Raw genomic sequence first — 27528 nt, 5'->3', positions numbered from 1 at the left:
TGGTGTCTCTGGAGTCTGGGAGCTTTTATTGGCACATATAACTTAAGACCGGCTTCTTTAAGTCTCCTTCTTACTGTTGTAACACTGCCGTGCTACAATGATATATACAAGCCAGAATCGCTCACTGTCGAAGAGAATTGGGCGGGGTTTTCTTAAACATATAGAAACTATATCGTATCTTAAATTCAAGCACAATTAGATAATATGAAATTATAATTTATTATTGGACGCCACCCCTGGTTTATCCTCGAAGGGGAAGAGCAAAAAAAAATTAAGATTTATTGAAAGTTTACAAGAAAACTATTCTTTATTATTTCTTAGTAATGAACAAAAAGAAAACATTAAAAGTTACGTCATCCCAAAGGGATTCCAAAATATTATTTTATGTTAACATTATCATAAACAAAAAATCTTTGTATCGTATTAAATTAAGAATTGGTTATAAAGAAAATGAATGTATATATATATATATATATATATATTAACCCCAAATTTCGAAATTTGTTTACATTGAAAATAATATAGTTATTTATCAACTAGGAATAATGAAGAAAATAAACCTTTAAATAAAATAGAACACTTCACTATATTTTCATTTCTTTGAGTTCATAATCATTTCTGTTGTCTTGAAAGTAGGTATAATAAAAATTGGTACAACCTTAATCTGCTCTGTTTCTTTTCTTATTTAATCAGTCACCAAATAAACCATTGATTCGGCTACATCCGATATCAAACCACCACCATCCTAGATAAGAGGGGTTAGGTATTCCATAAAAAGATACCGCTACGGGGCCATGATCTGGAATAACTCCATACCAATACTATCTTGCGACAAGTCTTAGAAATAAGTCAGCATTATAGCCTCTCCAATAAGGGTCTCTGAAATTGAGACCCACTTTGGAAACACGTCTTAACGGTTGGACGGTCTTAACAGAAAAGAGCGAAGCGCTATCATGGCGCCTGATTCTGGAAATTGGGCGTGAGTGACAATTTGAAAAATATGCTCATCTACCGGATATATTTGGGAATTACAGAAGAATCCTTGAGTCGGCTACAGGTAGGTACTTGACAGATAGATGGGGTTAGAAGTTTTATTTAAAAAAAAATTATTGAAATTTATAATGATTTTCTTTTAAATCTTTTGAAACGGTTACACAGCCCTCCCCACGATTTCAACTGGGTACCAGCGTGGAATCGGACTAGGCATGGTGGCACACCATACTAACCTTTTCAAAAGTGGAAATAGATATACGGAGAGGTAAGACAAACAGAATGGACAAATGTAGCTACAATCTGGACTCACAGAATCCTTCTTTCACAACTCACGTGGGAACAACTCAAAGATTTCAGAACAAAGCGAAACAGAACGCATAGAATATTTATGACTCAACTATAAAAATGTAAACAAAAAAAAAATTGCATTCTCACTCTCAAAATGCATAGGGTATTTCACCTATAACCAATATCATGAACAAAGCGGAATAAAACAAAACATATCTACAAATCATTATTTGAGACCAAATGCTCGCATTCAATCGAAACAATATAATTAAGATATTATTATTTGAAATTTCATAAGTAATATAAAGCAAAACATACTAGTGTTGTCACCAAGATACAAAACAGATAATTTACTGCGTAGTCGTTATGAGACCTAACACAATAAAACACAAAAAAATAATGTTATCGTTTGCTCGGAAGCGTAGAGTCTTTCATCTATGACTTAATCCACGAATAACATAAGAATAATAATACAATCGTATCATTAACGCCATAAGATACAAAATACAAATGTGTCATCGTTTGTTCGGAAGCATAGAGTCTTTCATCTATGACTTAATCCACGAATAACATAAGGTAATAACGCAGCGCGTCATTATAGACACATTTAGAAATACGCAAAGAAAAGGAAAGAGTTACTAATAGTTCAAAATTTGGTACATTAAAGTTCTACGAAGACATGCCTTAATAAGTTTACTGGGAAAGGTAGACATCAGAATTTCTGTAAGACACATCTATATTTAGAAACAAAAAAAGCTGATGTTTAGTTATTAGTATGACAACTAGAATTTGTGATAACTAACGTGTATCATCCGCCTATAATAGGGATAACATCGGTAGGTCAACTTCGGGTAGGGTCAACTTCGGGTAGGGTCTAAATAATTCTAGATTACATAACTAAACAAGTATTGGAGAACTAAAAAAGTTTCCTGACGCGGGAGGCTGTTATTCTAGATTTATTACTGAAATACAATTATGAATGGCTTATCATTCCGACGAGTCAACTAGCGGGAATCCGCTTACTTCATCCCTAGCCTTCCTCAGTGTCTGGCCATTCAGAATATCGGATGTTAGACAGCAATAATCTTTTCAAACATTATTTTGGGGGTTTTCGAATAGAGAGTCGAAATTCGAAGGTCTTCACACTAAGAGTAAAACTTAGGCAAATGAACAGATACTATAATGAACTATCATTGGTAACTAGACAGAGGAATCTTGATATCTTTGGTATAGATACCAAAAAAATTACTTGGATTTATAAATCCGTAAAATAAGATAAATTGAATTTTGTATCCACTTGAAGACAACTAAAGGTCTGTACAATTTATTGTAATATAAACTAACATAAGCATAAAAATATCACATTCTACCAAGGCATTCTAAAAATAAAATGAGATTAAATTTTGCAAACACCCTTAAAATCAATATAGGTTCTTGGTCGGGGTAGCACAAACTCAAGATCTCGATCAATACAAACTAGAGAGAAAATAATACCGAAGTAGAATAAGATAAGATAAAAATAAAATTTATGTCGAAAAGAAATACGACATATATACATATATATATATATATATAGACATATTGAACACAATAAATGATCAATATTATAATAATAAAAAGTAAAACAGTTCAACGAACTGGGGTGCGAGCCAAACTGAGTTGCTCTGGAGATCGACGTGCGGAGTCTCCTACACTACTTCCAGAGGCTCGTCTCTTTGCGACTACATCTGAGATACACAAAATTATTAATTGGAATAGGGATAGGTCCACTAATCCACTTGACTATAGCAGGATGGTCCCTGACTAATAGTCAACACCGCCGACATAAAACAAGGGTTATCGAGACAGCTCAAAAAAAAATTGAAACGTGTCAACTTCCTGAAGGGAAAGAAGCACTAAGGGACAGATTTGCCGAAGCAAAGTGGTATTCAATGTACTAAGTACTAAGGTATCAGTGCTGTACTGACCCCACGCCAAAAAAATTTGGAAAGGAAACGAATCCTCTCCAGGATAAATTAGCGCAACTCTTCCTGTACACGGGCCACGGAGGGGTTGAATAGTCGCTGGAGAAGGTAGCAAAGATTAAGTACGCAAGGCGCAAAGGAAATCAACTAAAAAATTAAAAATTAAGAATGGACTGAACATTTTAGAAGAAAGGCAGGATGGCCAATAGTTCCATAAGAATATCCTCTGGGATTGATCACAGCGGAAAATTTCCAAGCAAGGAAACTTCCAGAAGGACAAAAGAAGAAAATAAATCCAAACCGTTAATACACAATCTTGGAGAAGAAGAAAGAAAATGGGTATATGGCATACAAGCCACAATCGCTACACAAATAGTTCAGTTTCAAACTGTTGTTTCCAAAAGAAACAAAAAAAAAATAGTAAGAGTCTTCCACGAAACAAAAACTTACGATAAGACTTAAAAGGAACGGAAGAATCATTACAATCTTCCAAAGAAATAGAAAAATATTACAGTCCATCGTCAATAATAAAAAATCATGATGTTGGATGTAACACACCACAATAATAAAAAAAGTTGAACGGTAAAACATTTTTGACACCTAATTGAATCCAATATGGTCGTCATACAAATCACAAAGAAATGTTTACCATTCTTTAGCAGAACTTCAACAGAGTCAAAATAATATAAACTTTTAATTCTCAGTGGGTCATTTAACGGTAGTACCAGAACTATTTCAATTATTAAACAAACGTGGTCTTAACGTCGACATAAAGATAAAAGATAAATTCACAATAGGCGGCAGCGGGTTGTTTCACCTCTGTTTATACAAAGAGTCACAATAGACAACAGCAAACTACTTCAACCTTCACTTGTACCATATCGTGAACACAAGATAATAAATGAAAGCTTTTGAGCCTTAGCCAAAAGTCTCAAAGCAAAAGGATATATGTGGTCTAATAAACTATTAGAAGACCGCAAAAATGTCAACGACAAAAAAAGAAAGCTGCTGGATATACCAGTAGTCTGACATCAACACAAATAACTCAAGATACAATAACACAGGTCACGTGCCTGTACGCCCTACAGGACATCTCGAGAAAAGAAAAAGGTAAAACCACAAATAACAATAAGTTCCAGTACCAAAAACATACTTCTACTACATCTGACCACACAAAGACATAAAATTAACATAACAGAAGGAGAATAACAATATTTCCGCTCTATATTCTCAACAAAGACGCCTTCGGCAGAGAGAAACGAAGTCATATCATTACTTCCTTATACATTCAAAACAAAAGAACCATGGACTGTAAAATATAGAAAGCATTTTCCTTTTCAGGAAATAAAGTTTTCTTTTCAAAGTACGAAAAAGTTAAACTATGAAAAAATACATTTTTAAAATAAACGAAAGACAAATTAAAAAGAAAATTTAACAGATAACAGACTAAACATCCAAGATCAAAGAACTCAACTTCAAATCCTCGCAAAAAAATATTTCGCGTAAGTATTCTGCACGAAACCAGATAACACATTTTAAAATTAGGTAGGTCGGGACAGCCTGTATATAGATATAATTCCCAACTGTTTGCCGTAAATATAAACCATGAATCAAGGTCAAGAAATAAAATTCACTTAATTGATTCTTCAAATAACAAACGCTAAGAGCCATTTCGTTTATTTAAAATAAACACATTGAGGAATATATGAGAAAGAATTGAGGACTATACAAATTGTCGAGACATATTAGCCGGAATAATTTCAAGGTTTCACTCAATCTAAACACTAAAAAATAACAACGAAATATTATATTACTTACAAACGCTTCTAAGAAAAGGCCAGCGTTTAGATACCAAATCAATTATTTCATGAACGTAAACAAAATTTCTAACATGAAATGTTTATTTTAGATAGACGAGTCTGGAAATAAACAACTATATCATTCCAAATACGTTTGAAGTATTTCACAAAATTAAAAATACGACGAGAATATTTCTACGCAATTTTACGAAGATAAAAATGTCGCAAATCTAAAACATGCCACACGTCGGGGCGCCAGTTTGTAACACTGCCGTGCTACAATGATATATACAAGCCAGAATCGCTCACTGTCGAAGAGAATTGGGCGGGGTTTTCTTAAACATATAGAAACTATATCGTATCTTAAATTCAAGCACAATTAGATAATATGAAATTATAATTTATTATTGGACGCCACCCCTGGTTTATCCTCGAAGGGGAAGAGCAAAAAAAAATTAAGATTTATTGAAAGTTTACAAGAAAACTATTCTTTATTATTTCTTAGTAATGAACAAAAAGAAAACATTAAAAGTTACGTCATCCCAAAGGGATTCCAAAATATTATTTTATGTTAACATTATCATAAACAAAAAATCTTTGTATCGTATTAAATTAAGAATTGGTTATAAAGAAAATGAATGTATATATATATATATATATATATATATATATATATATATATATATATATATCTCTAGTGTTAGGGCAAAAGGACTTAAGTCAGTAAATGGAATATTGCAGAAAATTTTTTTAAAGATTTGATGAAACATGCTAAATCTATTTTTATCCTAATTAAATATTTTGTCAGCACGTATGGGTCAAAAATAGCTTATTTACAATACATACTAGGGTTTAATATAAAATATTGTAAAATAATAAAGTTTGATCTGACTTAAGTCCTTTGGATCACAGAATAAAATACTTAAGTTTTTTTGACCAAATATTTTAATCATATTAAATACACAAGTTTACATGTTAATAACAGTAATATTTAGTTTTTAAATTATAATATAACTAATAACTATGATGAAGTTATTCGTCATCAGAAACAAACTCCTCTAAACCTGGGTCCTTATCGTTCATACTTGTAGTTGGCAGTTCTTGATAAAAAATTTTGTATACTTCTGGTACGAGCGGTAAGAGATCTAGAAGATGTTGCTTTTTTTCAAGAGCTATAGGTATTAACCCATCATACTTTTTCTTTAGTTCTATTGGACTTTATCGACATCTCTTAGTGAAATTAATTTCCATAAAATTTTCTGACTCTTCCAGAGAACTCTTATAAAATATTGTAGCATATTTTTTTCTGTATTGCAGCCAACGACATTTCTGTAATTTGAACAACTCTCCATCAACGTTTTTTTGCTTCTTTACAAACGTTGTCCTTAATAAAGCAGCAAAATCATAGAAGTCATCTGAAGTTAATTCATTGACCTTAAATGGACGTTTTTTGTTTGTGCGTCTAATGAGAGTTGCCCAATCATGAGGATGAGCAATTTTTATTTCCGATTTTTTTTCTGTTTTTCAATAAGGGAATGGTCAACATCGCATTCCATGTGTGAATGCCCAGAGATCATAAATTTATGGTTGATCTAATTAATTGAGCTTTTCATTTGCATGACTGACATGAACATGGCAGCTACGTGGAAATTTTTATTCTGCCCTGCACATGTATCTGAGTAAAAGGTTATTTTAGTGACTTCAGGTGGCAGGTTCATTATTTTCTTGAAAAGACAAGAAGCAATCTCATTTGTACCACGGTGAGCGATTGATTCATACCAAATATAACAGGAAGCTGCTCCTGAAGCACAGTTATGTACAGTTAAATTGTAAGTCCAGTACTTTCTCTTATAAAAAGAAACAGAAGTTTCCAAAAACGGCGTTGGCAGGTACTGCTGAAGATCAAAAGTGTAACAGCCAAATGAGGTATCTTGCTTGGCCTTCTCTTTATCCAACTTCTTACATTTATAAGCTAAGTCTGCATCAAGGTGGTGTGTTGTTTGAGAGATCATCAACTGGCTCATTTCTTCCGTATCTATAGTAACAGCGATTCTCATGCTTAATTCTTCACAGGTACGACAGACGTCTGTTTTAGGGACCTTAAACTTAAGATTAAGTTTATGAAATTCTCTTTCATATATAGTTCTTCCTACTGGGTTTTGTCACATCTCTAAGTAAAGTTGGTACATTCGTCAAATTAAGATCTGAGTTTAGATACTGTTTATTATTGACCCGCCTCGTGTAATGGCTCTCATATTTAGGAAATGAATTTATATGAGCAATACCTTCTTGTAACCTGGCGTCAGAAGTTTTGTTAGTAGGTGTGTGTTTTCCTCTTTTATCTTGCATGTACATTCCGGTTACACTATTCGATTTGTTTCTCAGGGTACTTTGTATAAATTTATCAGTTTCATCCAAAGTTAATTGGAAACATTGTTTACAGGTCCTACACCGCTGTCCATTTATTTGGAAAAAATAGGCGAAAGTTATGTTTTTTTCCTTTGAACTTCCTTCCTTTTTTTTCTACGTGTTTCAACTTCGGCTGACGTGATGCAGTTTGCTATAAAATATTGCCTCATTTCATAACTTCCTAGTCCCCAATATTCTTTAAAAATGTCACTTCTCAGTTCTTCAGATAACCTTTCCTTGCATTTTAATTTGCAGTTTTTTAAGTCTTTCATTGCGCGCTTTCTTTGAACTTTTCCCTGTGCTGTAGCATATTTCTGACTCAAATGTCGTTTTAAAGTTCTCTCTTTCCTTAGTTTTCTGGAGTATTTCTTTAATACTTGTGGTACCTGTTGACATACGACAGTTTCTTTATTGTGGATGTTATTTACTTCAGAAGAGTTTAGTTCACACGTCTTTAACTGTATACTTTCAGCGGTTATATGATCCAATGACCTACGTGGTAGCAAATTTTGAGTTAACGTAAGGCGGATCTTTTTCAGAATCATAACCATCCCAATAATATTCATCATCTAGTTCACTTCTCTCAATGTTTTTAAAATAATCATGGATTAGTCGAAAGTTTTTTCTATGAAAGCTATATTTTATATAATGTATTGACAAGCTAATTATTTAATTTAAGGGCAAAGGCGGAAAATGTCACCTGTCAAAATATTCAATGTGTTTTAAAAATATTTTTGAAACAATTAAACGCAAAATAAAAGATTGCATTATGACCGAGGACCAAAAGTCCCTTAGAATAACCAAAAAGTTTCTTTGGAATGAGATACTTAAAATTAAAGTCACTAAATTTTCTCTTTTTTTTTCGCCCCTGTAACTTATTAATAAACACTATAGAAGTTTTTAGGGACTTTTGGCCCTTGGTAATAATATAATCTTTCATTCGACGTTTAAATTGTTTAAAAATATTTATTAGTTTTCTCATGATTTGAAAAAAAAAATGAATACATTTAAAACACATTGAAAATTTTGACAGGCGACATTTTCCCTAAGTATTCCATTAATAATTGTGATAAATTTAATATTTAAAGGATTATTTATGCGTTAAACTTGTTTATAAATTATAATATTATTACGTATATTTTGCTTTTGATATGTTTAAAATAAATAAAACTAATAATTTTTGAAGATGCACTTTTAATAGATAACGTCAAAACGTGTATTTAATTATAATGTATGTACTTAGGTATATTTGTATTATAATTTATGTATGTATCAATAGTCCACCTACGCATGGACTATTGATACAGAAGACTTAAGTTTCAAGTCGTTTATATCGGACAAAATAGCATTCGGTAAAAAGGATTTAAGTTACATATGTTCGTTTGCTCAAACAAAAATAGTCTGATGTAACTTAAGTTCGTTGAACCAGTCTTAATAAAAACCTTATATTTCAAGATAGACTTAATTCTTTTTTACCGAAACAAATTTCTTCACAATTTACAACCAAATGTGTAGATAACTCATTTTGGCCAAAAATGGACTTAAGTCCTTTTGCCCTAACACTAGAGATATATATATATATATATATATATATATATATATATATATATATATATATATATATATATTAACCCCAAATTTCGAAATTTGTTTACATTGAAAATAATATAGTTATTTATCAACTAGGAATAATGAAGAAAATAAACCTTTAAATAAAATAGAACACTTCACTATATTTTCATTTCTTTGAGTTCATAATCATTTCTGTTGTCTTGAAAGTAGGTATAATAAAAATTGGTACAACCTTAATCTGCTCTGTTTCTTTTCTTATTTAATCAGTCACCAAATAAACCATTGATTCGGCTACATCCGATATCAAACCACCACCATCCTAGATAAGAGGGGTTAGGTATTCCATAAAAAGATACCGCTACGGGGCCATGATCTGGAATAACTCCATACCAATACTATCTTGCGACAAGTCTTAGAAATAAGTCAGCATTATAGCCTCTCCAATAAGGGTCTCTGAAATTGAGACCCACTTTGGAAACACGTCTTAACGGTTGGACGGTCTTAACAGAAAAGAGCGAAGCGCTATCATGGCGCCTGATTCTGGAAATTGGGCGTGAGTGACAATTTGAAAAATATGCTCATCTACCGGATATATTTGGGAATTACAGAAGAATCCTTGAGTCGGCTACAGGTAGGTACTTGACAGATAGATGGGGTTAGAAGTTTTATTTAAAAAAAAATTATTGAAATTTATAATGATTTTCTTTTAAATCTTTTGAAACGGTTACACAGCCCTCCCCACGATTTCAACTGGGTACCAGCGTGGAATCGGACTAGGCATGGTGGCACACCATACTAACCTTTTCAAAAGTGGAAATAGATATACGGAGAGGTAAGACAAACAGAATGGACAAATGTAGCTACAATCTGGACTCACAGAATCCTTCTTTCACAACTCACGTGGGAACAACTCAAAGATTTCAGAACAAAGCGAAACAGAACGCATAGAATATTTATGACTCAACTATAAAAATGTAAACAAAAAAAAAATTGCATTCTCACTCTCAAAATGCATAGGGTATTTCACCTATAACCAATATCATGAACAAAGCGGAATAAAACAAAACATCTACAAATCATTATTTGAGACCAAATGCTCGCATTCAATCGAAACAATATAATTAAGATATTATTATTTGAAATTTCATAAGTAATATAAAGCAAAACATACTAGTGTTGTCACCAAGATACAAAACAGATAATTTACTGCGTAGTCGTTATGAGACCTAACACAATAAAACACAAAAAAATAATGTTATCGTTTGCTCGGAAGCGTAGAGTCTTTCATCTATGACTTAATCCACGAATAACATAAGAATAATAATACAATCGTATCATTAACGCCATAAGATACAAAATACAAATGTGTCATCGTTTGTTCGGAAGCATAGAGTCTTTCATCTATGACTTAATCCACGAATAACATAAGGTAATAACGCAGCGCGTCATTATAGACACATTTAGAAATACGCAAAGAAAAGGAAAGAGTTACTAATAGTTCAAAATTTGGTACATTAAAGTTCTACGAAGACATGCCTTAATAAGTTTACTGGGAAAGGTAGACATCATAATTTCTGTAAGACACATCTATATTTAGAAACAAAAAAAGCTGATGTTTAGTTATTAGTATGACAACTAGAATTTGTGATAACTAACGTGTATCATCCGCCTATAATAGTTTGTCCACGGTTTGTCTCCAACGACTTACACAACGATGGATGGTTGATGGTGATTTACCAAATATTCCAGCAACTTTCCTGTACGTTCGACCATTTTCGACCATTGTTACGGCCCTAGCAATATCAGTCGGTATTAAATCACCCATTTTTACTTACTCTTTGCAATAAGAACACCAGCGATTAGAACAAATCAAAAGAAAAATCACATCCAACAAACTCAAAAAAAATTAACATTAACTTTTAAATCAATTAAATACAAGTTTGTACTTATTATCAACAGACAGAACGACTGTAAAATGTAAAACACAATACAAATAAACAAATTAATTTGATATTTAAGACTTTCTTGTGACAATGAGCATTCAAAGCTATGTAGACATAGTCTATAAAATACAAATATAAAGAAATATTGCATTAATAACTTGTTCCTTTAAATTTGACGGTGTGTGTATTAAATTGTTAACTTCTCATAGCCTACTTTAGGCTTGTTTATTAAACTAAGCAGAAAATGAGGATTTATTGATGAAAAACATTTTTTATTATCAAACACAAGTAAATGAATCAAAAAAGAAAATGTTAAGAAAACCTGAGGCTATAATTGAGTTTTAATTTCAATATTTTATATATGCTAGAATATTCCACAGGGTGTTCCGAACTTTAAGGAAAAACACAGTATGATTGTTACACCCGGTATAAAATGACACTGACCTGTCTAGAAACAATATTATTACATCGATATTCTTAAATAATATAATTATAACATACTAAAAACATCACTCAAATCGGACAACAGGTTTAGGACATTCGAGACATCTAACATGTCCCATTTTTAAGGTGTTCCGTTAATTTTGGCGGATATATATATATATATATATATATATATATATATATATATATATATATATATATATATATATATAGTATATAGATAGTAAAGGGTTACTGGTAAACACAGACGGTTGAAGATAACCGGGAACGACCCAATACTAAGGAAGCAATAAAAAACGGGTGCTTCTGAGTGTCTTTTATTAAAAGTCAAGTTTCGCCACATAATTTTGGGCTTCATCAGAACTTGCTGTAATGGAAAAACATTCTTTACAATATCATAATTAAAGATGTTATTTTAATCTTACCTTAATGTCGACACTATCTCTTAGTGTATAATAAAATTGACATGGACACACACATATTTTTAAAAACAAACCAAACGCATCTCCCAACCAGAGGAAAAGTGGCAAACAAGGCCTTTGTTAAATATTTAAAGTTATTTTATTATAACCATGTGGCCGGCATTTTTGACAAGAAATTGTTAATTAAGTCATGTGTTGTTTCAACTGTCACATATCGAAACAGCACCTGTCAAAATATTTATTATCATACAAAAGAACCATTCTTTACAATTACTTCTTAAAGATAATTTCTTTTAAATATTGGCCATGACTACGATTAAGTTGGTTCATTGGGAAGTTCCAATTCTCCAATGACTCGTTCCAGCATTTCGATTGGTATTTCATCAATGACTCAAGTAATATTGGACTCCAATGCCTCAATCGTATCTGGTTTATTCATGTAGACTTTAGACTTTAGGTAGCCCCAAAAGAAAGAGTCTAGAGGTGAGATGTCACAGGTTCAAAGCGTGAAATAATTTGTTCACTGAATCATTCTCGCAGTAAAGTATGGCAAGTGGCGCCATCTTGTTGGAACCAAATGTCGCCGAGACCACGAGCTTCAATTTCAGATACCAAATAGTCCGTTATCATGGCACGATAACGGTCTCCATTCATAGTAACATTCTGACCGGCCTCTGTTTTAAAGAAATATGGACCAACGATTCCACTAGTCCATAAACCACACCAAACAGTTGTTATTTCAGGGTATAGTGGCAACTCTTGAACCTCTTTGGGTTGTTTATCACCCCAAATACGGGCATTTCGTTTTTGGGCCTCATCTGAAAACAAATTTTTTCTCGAAAACAGTGGATCTTCTGAAAGCTTATCAAGAGTCCATCGACTGAAACGGTGACGACTCGGAAGGTCTATCGGCTTCAAATCTTGCACTAATTGAATTTTGTATGCTTTTAAACCAAGATCCTTACATAAAATACGCCAAGTTGTTGAGTATATGACAAGCCAAGCTGTTGAGAACGGCAACGAATCGATTCTTCATTATTTTTGAGTACACTATCCGTTACCGCCACTATATTTTCTTCAGTACGTGCTGAATGTGGTCTATTTGGTCGCTTGTTATCCAATAATGAAAACTAGGTTTCAAAATTACTAATCGTAAAGCGAATTGTACGTTCGGTATGCCGATTATGCGGACCATAAATTGCTCTAAGCGCACGAAACACATTCCTCACAAAACTCCCATTTTCAAAATACAACTTAATAATTTCTAGACGCTGTACCGGGCTGAGTCTTTCCATCATGAAATGTCAAACAATACTGAACAAAAGCGAAATGTCAGTTTGCTAGTATTCATGCACGATCTTCAATCAAATCCCCACCAAAAAAGTACCCTTTATATATCTTTTTTAAAAATATGTGTATGTCCATGTCAATTTTATTATACACTAAGAGATAGTGTCGACATTAAGGTAAGATTAAAATAACATCTTTAATTATGAAATTGTAAAGAATGTTTTTCCAGAAATGAATTACAGCAAGTTTTGATGAAGCCCAAAATTATGTGGCGAAAGTTTGACTTTTAATAAAAGACACTCACTTAGAAGCACCGGTTTTTTATTGCTTCCTTAGTATTGTGGGTCTTTTCCGGTTATCTTCAACCGTCTGTGTATATATATATATATATATATATATATATATATATATATATATATATATATATATATATATATATATATATATATATATATATCTAAGAAATACAGGATATTAGTGACTGTCGATATAAACAAAACCACAAGTTTATTAGGGCTGCAGTCAGAAGGTTGACCGAGATGTTAGAGACTCTTTTGACTTTTTGTCTGGCTTTCGGAATGGTTTTATTCCTTTTTCAAGACATAGTCGTTGAGATTATTTAAAATAAACTTTGACACTCAACATTAGAAATACAAATTTAAAATATAGTAATGGACAATACATTCCAAAAATTTTGGTCAGGATAGTAAAGCTTATTTTATTTATGACATATTTTGATGGTATGTTTTAACTCTAATACATAGAGAACAGAAAGAGTTAAAGTCTTTGGTTAAAGGTAGTGTTGGTAGTTCAAAGTAGGACTTTTGAAATTATTCGACACTGCGCCAGATTTTTTATAATTTTATTCTATGTTTAAAGAAATATCTTACCCTCAATACGTAATCTTTTCCTTCCAAAGGAAAACTTTTACCCGCCAAAACGAAATTGATAACCGGGAGTTTCGGGATCAGCTGACAATCGATGATATATTCTCCTCCTACAATTGGTGTAGCTCCGATAGCCTGAAAAGGTTATACATTTAATGCATGTTTAGATATGTTAGTACTAACTAAATAAGCTATGAGCAGAACAAAAAAATTCGTCACTAAAATACTATCGAAAAAGCAATACAAAAAGATTATTTACCTTGTTGATGGCAGTCATCTCTTCTACAGGTCCAGCAATCAAGCTGGTACCAGTATCGGCGATAGCCTGGCAACCTGCACTACAGAAAGTTTTGGCACCCACAGTTACTTGATCCATTTTAAATTGCCAATAAGCTTGACGGCTGACTGGCAGATAGGTAAATTCTCCTTTGTAATGCTCTGGATCGGACCCTCCTAGGATGATTTCACCACCTTCTTTGCCTTGAGGATCTCTAAAAAATTAACAAAATATGTACGATTAATAGATACTTTATTTATTTTAATTAAACAATTTTGAAGATTAGTTAAACAACTCTACGGATGAAACTTTTCAGCTACGATAAAATTACAAATTTTGTTTAAGTAATAATTAACCCTTTGATTCACGGTGTCCACAAGTAGACACTAATTTTTCATTATCCGCGATACCCACAATTCGCTTCATTTTACAACTATGTGGCATCGTATACATCGACAGACGTTTTGTAATAAGCGTTGCCTAGTTTACAGTGACTGTTAGCATACAGAAGCATCAACCTATAACATCTGTTTAAATGGTGATTACTGGTTACACGTTCGATTCAAGTAAGCTCTCAATATTATCAAAAATTATTGGTCATCCAGCCAATTTTATGTTTTTATTTGGAGTACAAGTATTATATTACTAATGTTTCTAACAATTTTCATCATATATTTCTTGTGACTCTAGCAGATCCATAAAATTTGGTGTCTTTTTTCAATTGCAGACAATTGTATAAAAGGAACTTTTTTTTTTCTTAGATATTTTATTTGTTTCAGTAAATCATGTCTAGGAGGAGATTTTTAAAGGAAAAAGAATTAGGAAAGGCATCATGATATAGAAACTTTCGTGAAATATCGTGAGTGTCGAAGTCTTTCCTCATCGTAAAACACCGACACAGCGGATTGGCGTTTATTTTCTGGTTTGTAGGAGTAAATCCAAGATTCACCGCTACTAACACTACTATAATAATTTTTTGAGCTTATTTTCTTGAATTGTTCCAATGTTTTTTGACACCAATTGATGCGAACCGCTTTTTGTTCTTCTATGAACAAATGAAGGATCCAACGGGAAACCAACTTCGTAATATGTACCCAGTTCTTCATGTAGGATCTTTTTGATCGAGACAACGATGCCTCTATCTCCCGGTATGTTACACGGCGATCATCCTTAATTAGCTAAAGAACCACACCAATGGTTTGCTGTGTGACTGTTGTTTTGGGTGGAGCTGGCCTGGATTCGTCGCTGAGTCTGGAGCGACCACGTTGAAATTCGAAATGCCCCTGAAGATGATCTAGGGATCGAAAGTACTTGGGCAAGATTAAATTAAACTGTGCTCGATATATGCCTTTTATCTGATCAAAACTATTTATTTTAATAAATATTTTGACAGATAAAATTAAATTTTGTTTTTGTTTTAAAGCATACTTTATACGTTCTCAGAATTTAGATACTGACATTAAAAAGTTATGTAACTGATCTTTCCGAACAACAATTTAAATTTAGTAAAACAATGCGATCATAAATTTATTCATTTGCTCAATATCACTAAGGTTGATTTTAAAATTGGCTGTTTATTGATTTAATAATTAATTTATGGATATGGATTACATTTATTAATTTGGTAAATATTATTTTGTAACAATAAGTTATTAAATTCAACTATTTTTTAATAGCATGTTTTTTTTTTAATTTTTGATGTTTATAAAATTAGATTATAAGTTTTGCTTGTTGTATTTCAGTGGGAACACAAAATTTATTAATAAAAAATCTACAAAAACATAAAATTTTCACTTCTCTAAATATCTACAAAACTAAACATGCTAGGTAAGTAAATTCTAGCATAAGTACGTAAAACTCAATAAGCATAACAAAAGAAAGGTTGTAATATTTTGTACAAAATATAATACCAATGTAATATTTTGTACAAAATATAATACCAATGTAATATTTTGTACAAAATACAATACTAATATACAGGGCGTTCCATTAAAACAATTAGAAAATTGTGTATTTGAAGAGAGTGATCACACTGAATATTGTATGACTGGATGATAAAGATATTAAATTATTAAAAAGAGATGTGGCACTCCGGGAGTGACCGAGAAGAGTAAGCATAGCTTTACTATCGTCTCAGCAAGGAGCGATGGTTTTAATTTACTTTAAATTAATTTATTTTATTCTATTTTATTTCTATTCGATTCGATAATCGATGCGATTCGACTCGATAATCGACTTTATTCAATAATTGATTCCATTTAACAATGGATTCGATAATCGATTTAATTCGATTCTATAACCGATTCGATTTGATCCAATGATTGGTTCGATATTAGATTCGATTCGATTCGATAATCGGTTCGATTCGATAATCGATTCGGTTCGATTCGATTCAATTCGATAATCGATTCGACAATTTATAGATGTTTTTGATATACATCAGCTTTGTTTCAAACATTTTTTATATACATACTCCATAGTTTAGCCGTAATCAAAGAAAGCCAGAGGTTTGACGCACCCCGTAAAAAAAGAAAAATTTTGGAAAAAAAATCGAGGATGTTACGTATTATATTTTACCAATATATTATCCAAAAATTAATTTTTATCTGTGGAAACAAAAATTTTTGAGTCAAAGGGTTAAACCACAATAAATTTTTTAAGTCATGCCTCACTTCTTTATCCCGTCTAAAGCACAGGCCTTTAACTTAGGAGACATCGTTCATAACGAATTAACAGATTTTTAAATCCTAATACTTTAAACTCCTAATTCTTTAGTGGGATTAATATTTCAAATATCTATACTAAATTCAGTATTACCTGTTCAAGTAAAATGAGAAAACAGGTTGGTTAACAAGACCTTGTTTGATCATTTGATTAAATACTGGAGGAACTCCATCCACAGAAATTCTGTCATAAGCCATTCCCAAAATACCATCAAACTTAGCTGCTACAAAAGCTAAACCGGGCTCGCTGACAGCTTCGGCAAAAGTTTGATCCTTAACCGCAACGTCTCCAAACTAAAATCAAGAATGAACAAAATATAAAACTGAAGAAATATATTCTTTGTCCTAAAATGATTTTTGTCAAAGACAGTTTTAAAACCCATGATTCTTATTTGCTCTTTTAAAATGTTGTATATCCTGCGCAATTAGAGGCGAGTAATCATTATTCACCTCTAACCATCATAAAGGATTGCAAATTTTCCCACTTTATTAGAAAATTAAGGCTGTTAATTAAATTAATTGCTCAAACTAAAACGTCAAATATAGATTGCAAAATAATTCATAAGCTAATTTCTATTTAAACGGGAATAAGCCACAATTAAAGGTTAAAGTAAGTTTATTGACGTTTCAATTTCCACTTCGGAAATCGTTCTCAAAATACAAACATTAATAAATTAAACAAATTTTGTTTTTTTGTTACTTCGTGACAAATTCTTCTAATAATTTCATTTTATCTGACTCATTTATATTGAAAATTCAGACATACATTATATATTTTAACGTAGACGACTTTAAAATGATATTGCCAATATTGTTGAGTTGCGTTCCTGGGACGAATTTACTTGTAGGATAGTTCATTCGATTACAGAAATCAACTTTAACTTGGGAATATCCGTCAGAAAAAAATCATAGCATGTAATTCGTATTTAAAAAGACAAACACATGCCATGATGACAGTAAAATTCTGCTGTTAGTCATTCCATAGTAAATTATGAGGGAAAACCAGGAAAAAAACTTATAATACTATCCCGACATGGTAAGTATTTGGTGGTGCATTTAGTTTACTTTCAATAAACACCAAATTCTGATTTTATATGTTTATTATTTAAAAACATAAATGCTGTATCCTCTATATGTTACTGACTTACTAATACTGGTATTTTCCTTTTAACAACTTCCTCTTTTAATATGGGTAACCAGATCCTACTAAATTCTGCCGAGGAATTTGTGACACAATTGGTCTCATTTAGCATAATTAGAGCCGCTTCTTTGATTTCTATCTTTTTACCATACCTTTCTTTTAGGACTATATTTGAATCATTCCATTGAACCCTTTGTTCATTATCCCATGCATGTTTATATATTTGAGATCTATCAAATTCTCTATTTTTAATATAAGATTGATGTTCACTTATTCTAACATTTAATGGCCTTGATGTTTCACCTAAATAAAACTGATCGCATTCACAAGGTATTTTATAAATGCCATTCTTTGTCCTTTCTTGTTCATTATTAGGTTTAGTTTTAGACAAAATAGATCTCAATGAGTTTGTTGTTTTGAATGTTGTTGAAATGTTGAATTTATTTCCTATCCATTTAAGTTTTTCTGATAATCCTTTTATGTATGGCATTGTTATTTTCCTCGTATTATTCCTTGTTTATGCTGTAGGATCTCGTTCTGTTCTATTCGGTCGATTGTTGCAAATTCCTTATTTATAAACGATAAAGGAGAATCATTTTTTAATAAAACAGATGTTATAGTACATCCACTAATAATTTTCCAACATAAACATGCCTCATTCTGGTATTAAAGAGACCGCCTTTCAAATCAAGGTTGTCAGACATATTTCCTAAAATTCCTAAGGTTATATTTAAAAAATATTCTCTATTCTGTATTCGTTATTATTCAATTGCTAGTCAACGAACGACACTCTTAAAAAATGATATGAACATATTCTCAAAAAATATATCTATAAATTAATTAACTAGGTACTAATATTTCCATGGACTCTTCACTAATGAATTAAAGCAACCGTGAACGTTGTATATATAACTTATGCTCTAAGTAATTTTCGAATATCGGCAACATTGTAGTCTGGAGAGAATTTCGACCTTCGATCTATCTTGACGTTGCCATGTTGGTGAATTTAGCGGTAATACTCTTATAGATATAATGATCGACTTTTAAGAAATCAGACAACTTTTAAGAATTTTATACCTTACCTGGAAACATGAAAAATTGCAGATATATTAATATGTTATATTAAAGTTACATTCAGTAATTTTAAACTCATGCATTATGGCAACAGCGAAGCGCAAAGCGATAAATCATAATGAATACCTGTTTGTCTGGCTATGTGACACCCTAAAATATTCCTTTTTGCAACCAGATATCACAGGCGGAGGCTTATTATAATTATAAGTAATATTATATTTTTCTAGAATGGCATTTTGGAGACCATTTGAAACGAATGATCAAGATGCATCAACTTCTGTGTTATCAATAAATAATGACAATTATTTTAATGACAGCCCGGAATTAAAAAATAAAGATTTGCACGTACAATCCCAAAGAATAGTTTTAAATATGTATGAGTGTTTGAAAAAAGAAAATATTGGGATGGCTGATAATGCAATTGTTTCGAGAATTCATATATTAACAAAAATCGGGTATAAGACGATATATACAATTATTAAATTAGGCACTGTTACAGATCATTCCTTAAAACGAAAGCGACCAAATAAAAAATTGGGTAGGATTGACACTGCTGCAAAAGACGTTATTCAGCGAACAGTTTACAATTTTTACAAAGAAAATAGAGTGCCTACTTTAGAACTGATTCGTGAAAAATTGAGAGGTTTCCCTGAATATAATTATACATCTTTGGAAACACTGCGCGAGATTTTGATAAGTTGTGGATTTAAATATAAGAAATTAGATAATCGAATGGTAATAATGGAATCTCGGCGTATTGTTGAACTTCGACGAGAATATTTGAGTAAAATAAAACAGTATCGTAATTCAAACAGAAACATAATCTCTTTAGACGAAACCTGGTTCGATACGCATGATGTTGTCAAGTACGGCTGGGTTGACAACACAAACAAGTGTGCGTTAAATACACCGTGTTCACGAGGAAAACGTGTTATTATTCTTCATGCCGGAAGCAAAGATGGTTTTGTATCTAATGCATTGCTATTGTCGGCCAAAAATATAACAAAGTCTTCTGCCGATTATCACGAAGATATGACAGCCGATTTATTTGAAAAGTGGTTTGTTGAACAACTCTTGCCCAATATTCCGCCGAATTCAGTGATTGTTATGGATAATGCGTCGTATCAGTCTCGCATATTAAATAAAATAGCTAATAATAACACGAAAAAGGACGAAATTTTAAAATTTATGCAACTTAAAAACATCACTGTTCCTAAAAAGATTCCAGTAAAGAAAGAATTAATTAGAATGATCAAAAGTCGGAATTTTAAAAACGAATACGTTATTGACACCATTTGCAGCAGGCACGGCCATACTCTTTTGCGATTACCCCCATGCTATTGCATTTTTAATCCAATTGAAATGGTTTGGGGTACCGTAAAAAAACGATTGCGAACATATAATCAGTCACCAACATTAAGCGCAGTGGCCATTGAGAATATTCGAGAAGTAATTAGTGGCATTAATAGCGATGTGTGGAAAAATTGCGAAGCTCATGTTTTAAAAATAGAAAACGAATATCCTGTTTTACCGGCAATAGCACCAATAGTTATCCAACCTGGGAACGATTCGACTTCAGAAGACTCTGACGATTCTTGAGATTCTCTCAGACGAATCTCAAAAATACTCATTTACATATTTTTCAAGCCTCGAAAATGCATATTAGGTATCGCATTTTTCGGATTTTAAATCGCCTATATCTCCAAAACTATTAACTTTTGAGAAAAATGACATAGATCTTATTTAGAGTCACCCAAAAACCTAAAAAATATTTCTTGGAACACAAAAGGTGATATTTTGAATTTGTTTAAAAAATTGTTTAAACAATTTCTGCCCAAAAATTGAGAAATTTTCCTGAATATAATTATGTAAAAATTAATAAAAATTATATGATTTTTCTTAAAATATGCGTTTGATGAACTGATCCCTTTTCTTAATTTCCACGCCAATGGTCGGCATTGGCATCAAAGAATCTCAAAAGCCGACGCTTGGCAAATTGACATTGGAAAAAGTATAACAAATGTTTTTCCTCCAAGAACGAACTTTCGTTAGAACAAGTAATTTTGACTCTATCGTATAAGGAATTAATGATTCCCTTTTTAATATTAATATCGTGATATTTGAAATTTAAATATGTTAGTGTGTGTTGGTTTTCTATACACCTGAGTCTCATATCCAGTATGGTCCTTAGAGATTAAAACATCCAGAAAAGGTAGTGTGTTATTATATTCCTTTTCCATATATATATATATATATATATATATATATATATATATATATATATATATATATATATATATATATATATATATATAATGGCTATACACCCCAGTGTGGGGTTAAACCGCAAATGCTTTCTAGATCCGATTTCTTAAGTGGATCAGTCTTATTTGTTTATCTTATCTTCTTGACAATATCTCTCCATTTTTTCCTGTCTCTAGTTCTTCCTCTCCATTCTCTGACTCCTGCCCTTTGGAGGTCTTCTTCAACTTCTTGCAGCCACTTTGATCTCGGTCTTCCCCTTCTCTTTTTTCCTCCTGGATTCCATTCTATCATTGCGTATGTCACTGCCTCATCGCCTGCTCGCCAAATGTGACCTAACCATCTAACTCTGCATTGCTTTATTTTAGTTACGATGTCTTCCTTAAGTTCTTCCTTAATTTCTGCATTTGTTCTGCTTCTATATTCATTTTGCTCTGTTCTGATTGGTCCTAGTATGGTTCTCATAATCTTTCTCTCTGCTATTCTTAAGTCTTCTTCATCTTTTTTATGGTAAATTCCTTTTCCATGGTAAATGTTATTGTCTCTTCTTTATCGTTTATATCATTCAGGAATGTGTCCAACAACTCTGATCCATGAGGCCATATTGAGAATACATCATCTAAATATCTCCACCATACTGTGGGTTTTAAATTTTGTTTAGAAATAATATTTGTTTCAAAATCTTCCATAAATATATCGGCTAATAATAGAGATAAACTAGAGCCCATTGCTAGACCAAAATTTTGTTTATAGAATTCATTATTTAGTTGAAAATATGTATTATCAGTACATAATGTTAATAACTCCATTATAGCCGATATGTTTAGTCTTGTTCTGGTCGCCAATTGATTTATTGAATTGAACATCGTGTACTTTAAAATGTATAATGTATGTATGAATTGTCAATATAAATGAGTCAGATAAAATTAAATTTAATAATTTCCACGTATAATCTATTTATCTTCATGCATCAGAGATTAGCAATTAAAATAATAACTATTTTTAAATGAAAATTATTATACAGGTTCTGTAGTAAATGTTTAAATTTTGACAGTAAGTCTGCTAGATATTTATGGACTAAAAAAGGGTTTTCAATTTACACATCACTTCTATTCATATCTAGTAGATCGTTGGATCTCTTCTTGGAAGGTTTATAAATAAAAGCATTCGAATGTTTAAGTGCAAACAAAATCCGAAAATGAAATTTTTTAAGTTTTTTTGGGTTATGGGCTAAAATCTTTTTTTTTCCACCGATATATATAACTTAGTAGAAAATATCCATAGTTACAAAATTATTTGTTTTTCGAACGTCTGCACTCAACTTTTGACAGTTTTGGTGACGGGTTCTGCTTGCGCGCGTAAAATGCTTTGATATAGTGCTACTTATATGTTTGTCTATGATTTTTGTTGTGTTATGTTGGCTATACTACAGCTGTCTGTATTAATCTGCAGTGAGTTATCTGTATTAGCGATTAGCCTCTGTTTTTATAAACAAAACATTGTGAAATTCGTTAGTTATTAGCTGACTGTTCTAGTGAGTTTTCTGTTTGAAATACTAATTTATTTCGTGTTTGTGATATTATAGTGTTGAAATGGGAAACAAGAAGAAAGTACTAGGTATAAGACATACAACACAAAGAAAAACAAACTTGCTGTAGCAAACCCTGGTCCATATAGGCCTAGTCTACTAATTCCTGAAAGTAAATCTAGGCCTTGTCCTACTCAGGCCTCTAGCTCAAAGGTAAAACTGCAAAGTAATTTATCTCACTATGAACTGACAAAAGACACTTGGCAGTATGATATTTTCAGTATTGATATATTTGAAAAGTTGTTAGATGAAATAGCGGCATGTAAGTTTTGTCATTGCAAATTGAAACTAAGTAAAAAGTATATAGTGGGGTTGGTGAGTAAATTCAAAGTCTCCTGTAAAAATTGTAAAGCTGAGAAGTTTTCTGCCAATTGTAAAATAGCTACTCCTAATTCTGAAAGTGGTTCCACTAACAAAATATATGATTTAAATGTCAGATTGGTATATGGTCTGAGGATTTTAGGCAAAGAATCTGTAGGGGCCCGAACTCTATGCGGTGTAATGAATTTACGGCCTCCTCCAACTGTGTACTCTAGTTATGTAAAGCCTATAGCGAAGGCATGTTAAAGTTTTTGTGAAGCTTCCATGATAGCTTCAACTGAGCAGGCAGTGCGTACAAATGACAATCCCCAGAAACGAGAACCTTTGTGTAGCAATAGATGGTTCGTGGCAGAAGCGAGGCCACGTATCGGTCAATGGGATAGTCTCTCTGACTTCTGTCGACACTGCGATATTCTCGTCGTTCATCCCACGAGTAAATACTGCTTGTGCACGTTTAGGGATATAAACATTCACAATGAAGACTGCACAGCAAATTATATTGGCACAAGTGGGGGTATGGATGTGGAGGGCACTTTGAAAATATTTGAGCGTTTGAACTAAACAATACATCTAGTTTCAAAATAAAAAAAATGATCTCTAAGTGCTTTGGTTACAAGAGATATGTGACATAATGTTAACATTGTTGTTAAATGGGACTTCGGGTGCCCTTAAGACCCATTTGTTCGTACCTGTAGTTACGTTTCATCAATTCCACCAGTCTGATGTCGCTCTTTCGGTTGTGCTTCTTATTATTCCACTGGGCCTATGAATGTTTCTGTTGCCCCTTCTCTAACAAGTAGGTCTACTTTTCCGTTCCCTTAATACCAGTATGTCCATATACCCAGAGTAAAATTACTTTGTTATTTTTCGATTCGATTCCATTGCCTTTAATACCGCCTGGCTATCCGATATAATTTCTATAGATCTATCGTTTTAAGAGTCGGTTATTGCGCATTTTTTGACATACAATTAGGAATTTTATATTCATCATTGGCGCACATACAGGTAATGGTCTCAATTTATTAAAGAAAAAAAATGGTGGGCCACCGAGTTCAAATTAAAAATTATTTTTGAATTATTCATTTAATTTCTGTCAAAAAATGTTTCTTCTTTTTTCATATGAGGCGCGGTTTTTAAGGAAAAAAAGTAAAACATCTTAACGCGACTTTTTATTTTTTAATCCGTCCCCAAGAACCACCCAATACAATAACAATAAATCAGAACAATAACAGAAAGTACCACTAATATAATTTTATATAGCTACCAAAAATGTTCAAAATTACCTACCTGAAACGTGACAAAAGTTGCAACTCTTAGTCTCATTGGTTGTCGTATTCGTGCAAATATTCCTGATGTTTTCTTAGTTACTTATGTAAAAGTGTTTCAGTTAAATTGACTAAAACTTTGCAAACAGTGAATTTTTGTTCATGCTGATTAAAACTTCTCAGTGCCCCAAGACTCAAAAATCAATTTTTTCTGTGTTAGCAATAGAGCTTCAAAATATCGTTTTTTAGTCTATTTTTTAAAATAATGAATTTGAAAACGCAGATACCGGATTATTCCACCAGGTTCATCAACTACTAGCCTATACTTGTTCACAAAATTTTCCACCTATTTATATCTTGAGCGTCTTGCATACATTTTGTGGTGATTCGCTTTATATCATCCGTCCATCTAGTCGGTGGTCGTCCTCTGTTTCGATATGCTTCTTGTCTTGGTCGCCTTTACAGAATCTTTCCACTGGGAAATTTCCTTTCCTTTCCTTTTGACAGGGAAACATTAAGAAATGTCATTCCGATACCATATTCGTGTTAACTGAGACTTAAATGCCATATATTGAATGTGTGAATACGTTTCCGAATTCTCGATTTTGAAAAATGGTCTAAAAACGGATACTTTGAAGCTTTATAACTCAAAACCAGTTCTGAGTCTTGGGGCACTAAAAACTTTTGATCAGCATGACCAAAACTATATCTCTGCAAAATTTAACTGAAATATTTTTACATATGTAGATAAGAAAACACTAGGAATATTTGCACAAATACTTGTAGTCGTAGGAATATTTGTACAAGAGTTGTATTTGTGTATTTGTACTCAACTTGTGGGTTGAGTTTACCGAAAGTACAAGCTAATTATAGCCGCAAATGTCAAACATGGAACAAAAAATTTCGGTTTAGCAGTTTTGGCATGTTTTTATAATGTATATGCTGTATTCTTCAATTATAAAGAGATAAAGCTTTAGAAAATTATATTATGTTATGAATTCTGCAATTTTTGATTTATATAAAACAAGAATGAGTGAATATTTGTTTCTTTGGAGATTAATTGCAGGTAATTATTAAATTTTTTTTTTGGCAATTGCCCTTTGATAGATTAGGGGATAGATTTGGAAATCGTAAAATCAGCAGTTGCCAGATTGCAATAAATGTTTGCAATTAATCTCGAAAGAGATAAATATTTACTCGTTATTGTTTCATATAAATTAAAAATTGCAGGATTCAGAAAATAGTATAATCAAAATGTACTCTTTAAAAGCTTTCTCCCTTTATATTTGAAGCATCAACATATGCATTATAAAATCATCCCAACCAAGCCAAACCGAAATATTTTATTTCATGGTTGACATTTGCGGCTATATTCAGCTTGTTTCGGTAAACTCAACCCAACTTGTGTCACGTTTCAGGGAGGTAATTTTGAACATTTTTTGTAGCTGTACGCATATTTAAAATTATATTAGTAGTACTTTCTGTTATTGTTCTGGTTTAATGTTATTGTAATGTAATAATTAACGATGGTCTATTTTTCTGCATAAAAATGGCGCTTTATATGAAAAAAAGAAGAAACATTTTTTGACACAAATTAAATTCAAAAATGATTTTTAATTTGAAAAATTTCAGTGCCGTACCTTTTTTTTTTAATTGAGACCATTACCCGTATACGCGTCAATGATGAATATAAAAGTGTATGTCAAAAAATGGGCAATAACCAACTCTTAAAAGAACCAAATTTTATTCACATATCTCAACCAGTTTCAGGGCAATAAATAAATCGTTAGTTTATCTCGGAGAAGGAAGTTTGCGGGCATACATTTATATAGCAAACTGTCAATATTTTTCATGTAGAATCACACCCTGAAGTTAGTTGCACGTATTTACTAAAACTCTGTAAATTTTACAAATATTTGTTATTCAAAAAGACTAAAAATCGACACTTCAAACCTCTGTAACTCAGAAACAATTGATTTCTGATTCTTGGCTCAATGATAACTTTTGATTAGCATGACCAGAGCTACTTCTCTGCAAAGTTTCGGCCAATTTAACTAAAACCACTTTTACTTAATAAAAGTGCCGGTGTCCTTTCTGCTTGGAAGAGAGCGTACTGAAGGTTTCACCTTGGTGTTCTCCATACTTAGTATGTCTGTATACCAGCATTGATCTGCCAGGACACCAAGCATAAGGCACTTAAATGACTGTTTACTAAATTCCAAGAATTTCTTTTATTTGTTACTATGAACACTACATCTGTGTACGATCGAGCGGTTTTTTAAAGTTTTTTAATACGAATTCTTCCTCCATATTTGAACAGTTCATTTACTATTTAATGTTCACCTGGTGAATTTGGGTTTTTATTTCCAGTGCTTCTTTAACGTTTTGTTCTGTGATACCGATTCTTTCATCTGTTGTTATATTTGGTATTTCTGGCAAAGCATTTTCCGACCCCTTCTAGAGACTTGTACGCTAGGGAGTCTACTAGTTCTTTTTTATATTTGTAATTTCAATGCTTTCTTTCATTTCGTTTTTCTGTTGTCTTATGAACCTTCACAATAGTTGAGTTAATCATAAAACGCTGCCTCTGATCTTTTTGTAAATGCCTCCCAGTGCTCTTCGTTCTTACCAACTCCTGTGTATGATTGATCATTAGCTTCTATTTTTCGTATGATCTTATGGTTCTTAATGGTATATACCTTAAAAAAGCTGTTTCTTCTCTTGAGTTTTTCAATAAAAACTTAAATGAACTACAGCATTGTTCGTTTGAGAAAAATGGACATTTAACATTATTTAAAACACAGTTTTACAGTAAAAAAATTAAGGAATAAAGATAAACAGATTAGCAATTAAGATTACACAAAAA

The 27528-nt window shown here is 32.1% G+C and overlaps 1 protein-coding gene across 1 annotated transcript in view; it reads right to left on the bottom strand.

Annotated features, from left to right (window-relative positions):
- The window catches only part of LOC140445448 (lysosomal aspartic protease-like), a 68522-nt gene that overhangs the window by 1803 nt on the left and 39191 nt on the right, over positions 1–27528 (bottom strand). The window contains exons 5-7 of the mRNA XM_072537462.1: positions 17106–17305; positions 14271–14502; positions 14015–14146 (exon numbers count right to left, since the gene is read on the bottom strand). Coding sequence (XP_072393563.1) covers positions 14015–14146; positions 14271–14502; positions 17106–17305 — 564 coding nt within the window. The remainder of the gene's footprint in view (positions 1–14014; positions 14147–14270; positions 14503–17105; positions 17306–27528) is intronic.

Source organism: Diabrotica undecimpunctata, chromosome 7 (assembly GCF_040954645.1).
Source record: "Diabrotica undecimpunctata isolate CICGRU chromosome 7, icDiaUnde3, whole genome shotgun sequence".
In the NCBI taxonomy this organism is placed as follows: Eukaryota; Metazoa; Arthropoda; class Insecta; order Coleoptera; family Chrysomelidae; genus Diabrotica; species Diabrotica undecimpunctata.
This window is presented reverse-complemented; position numbering and strand designations above follow the sequence as displayed.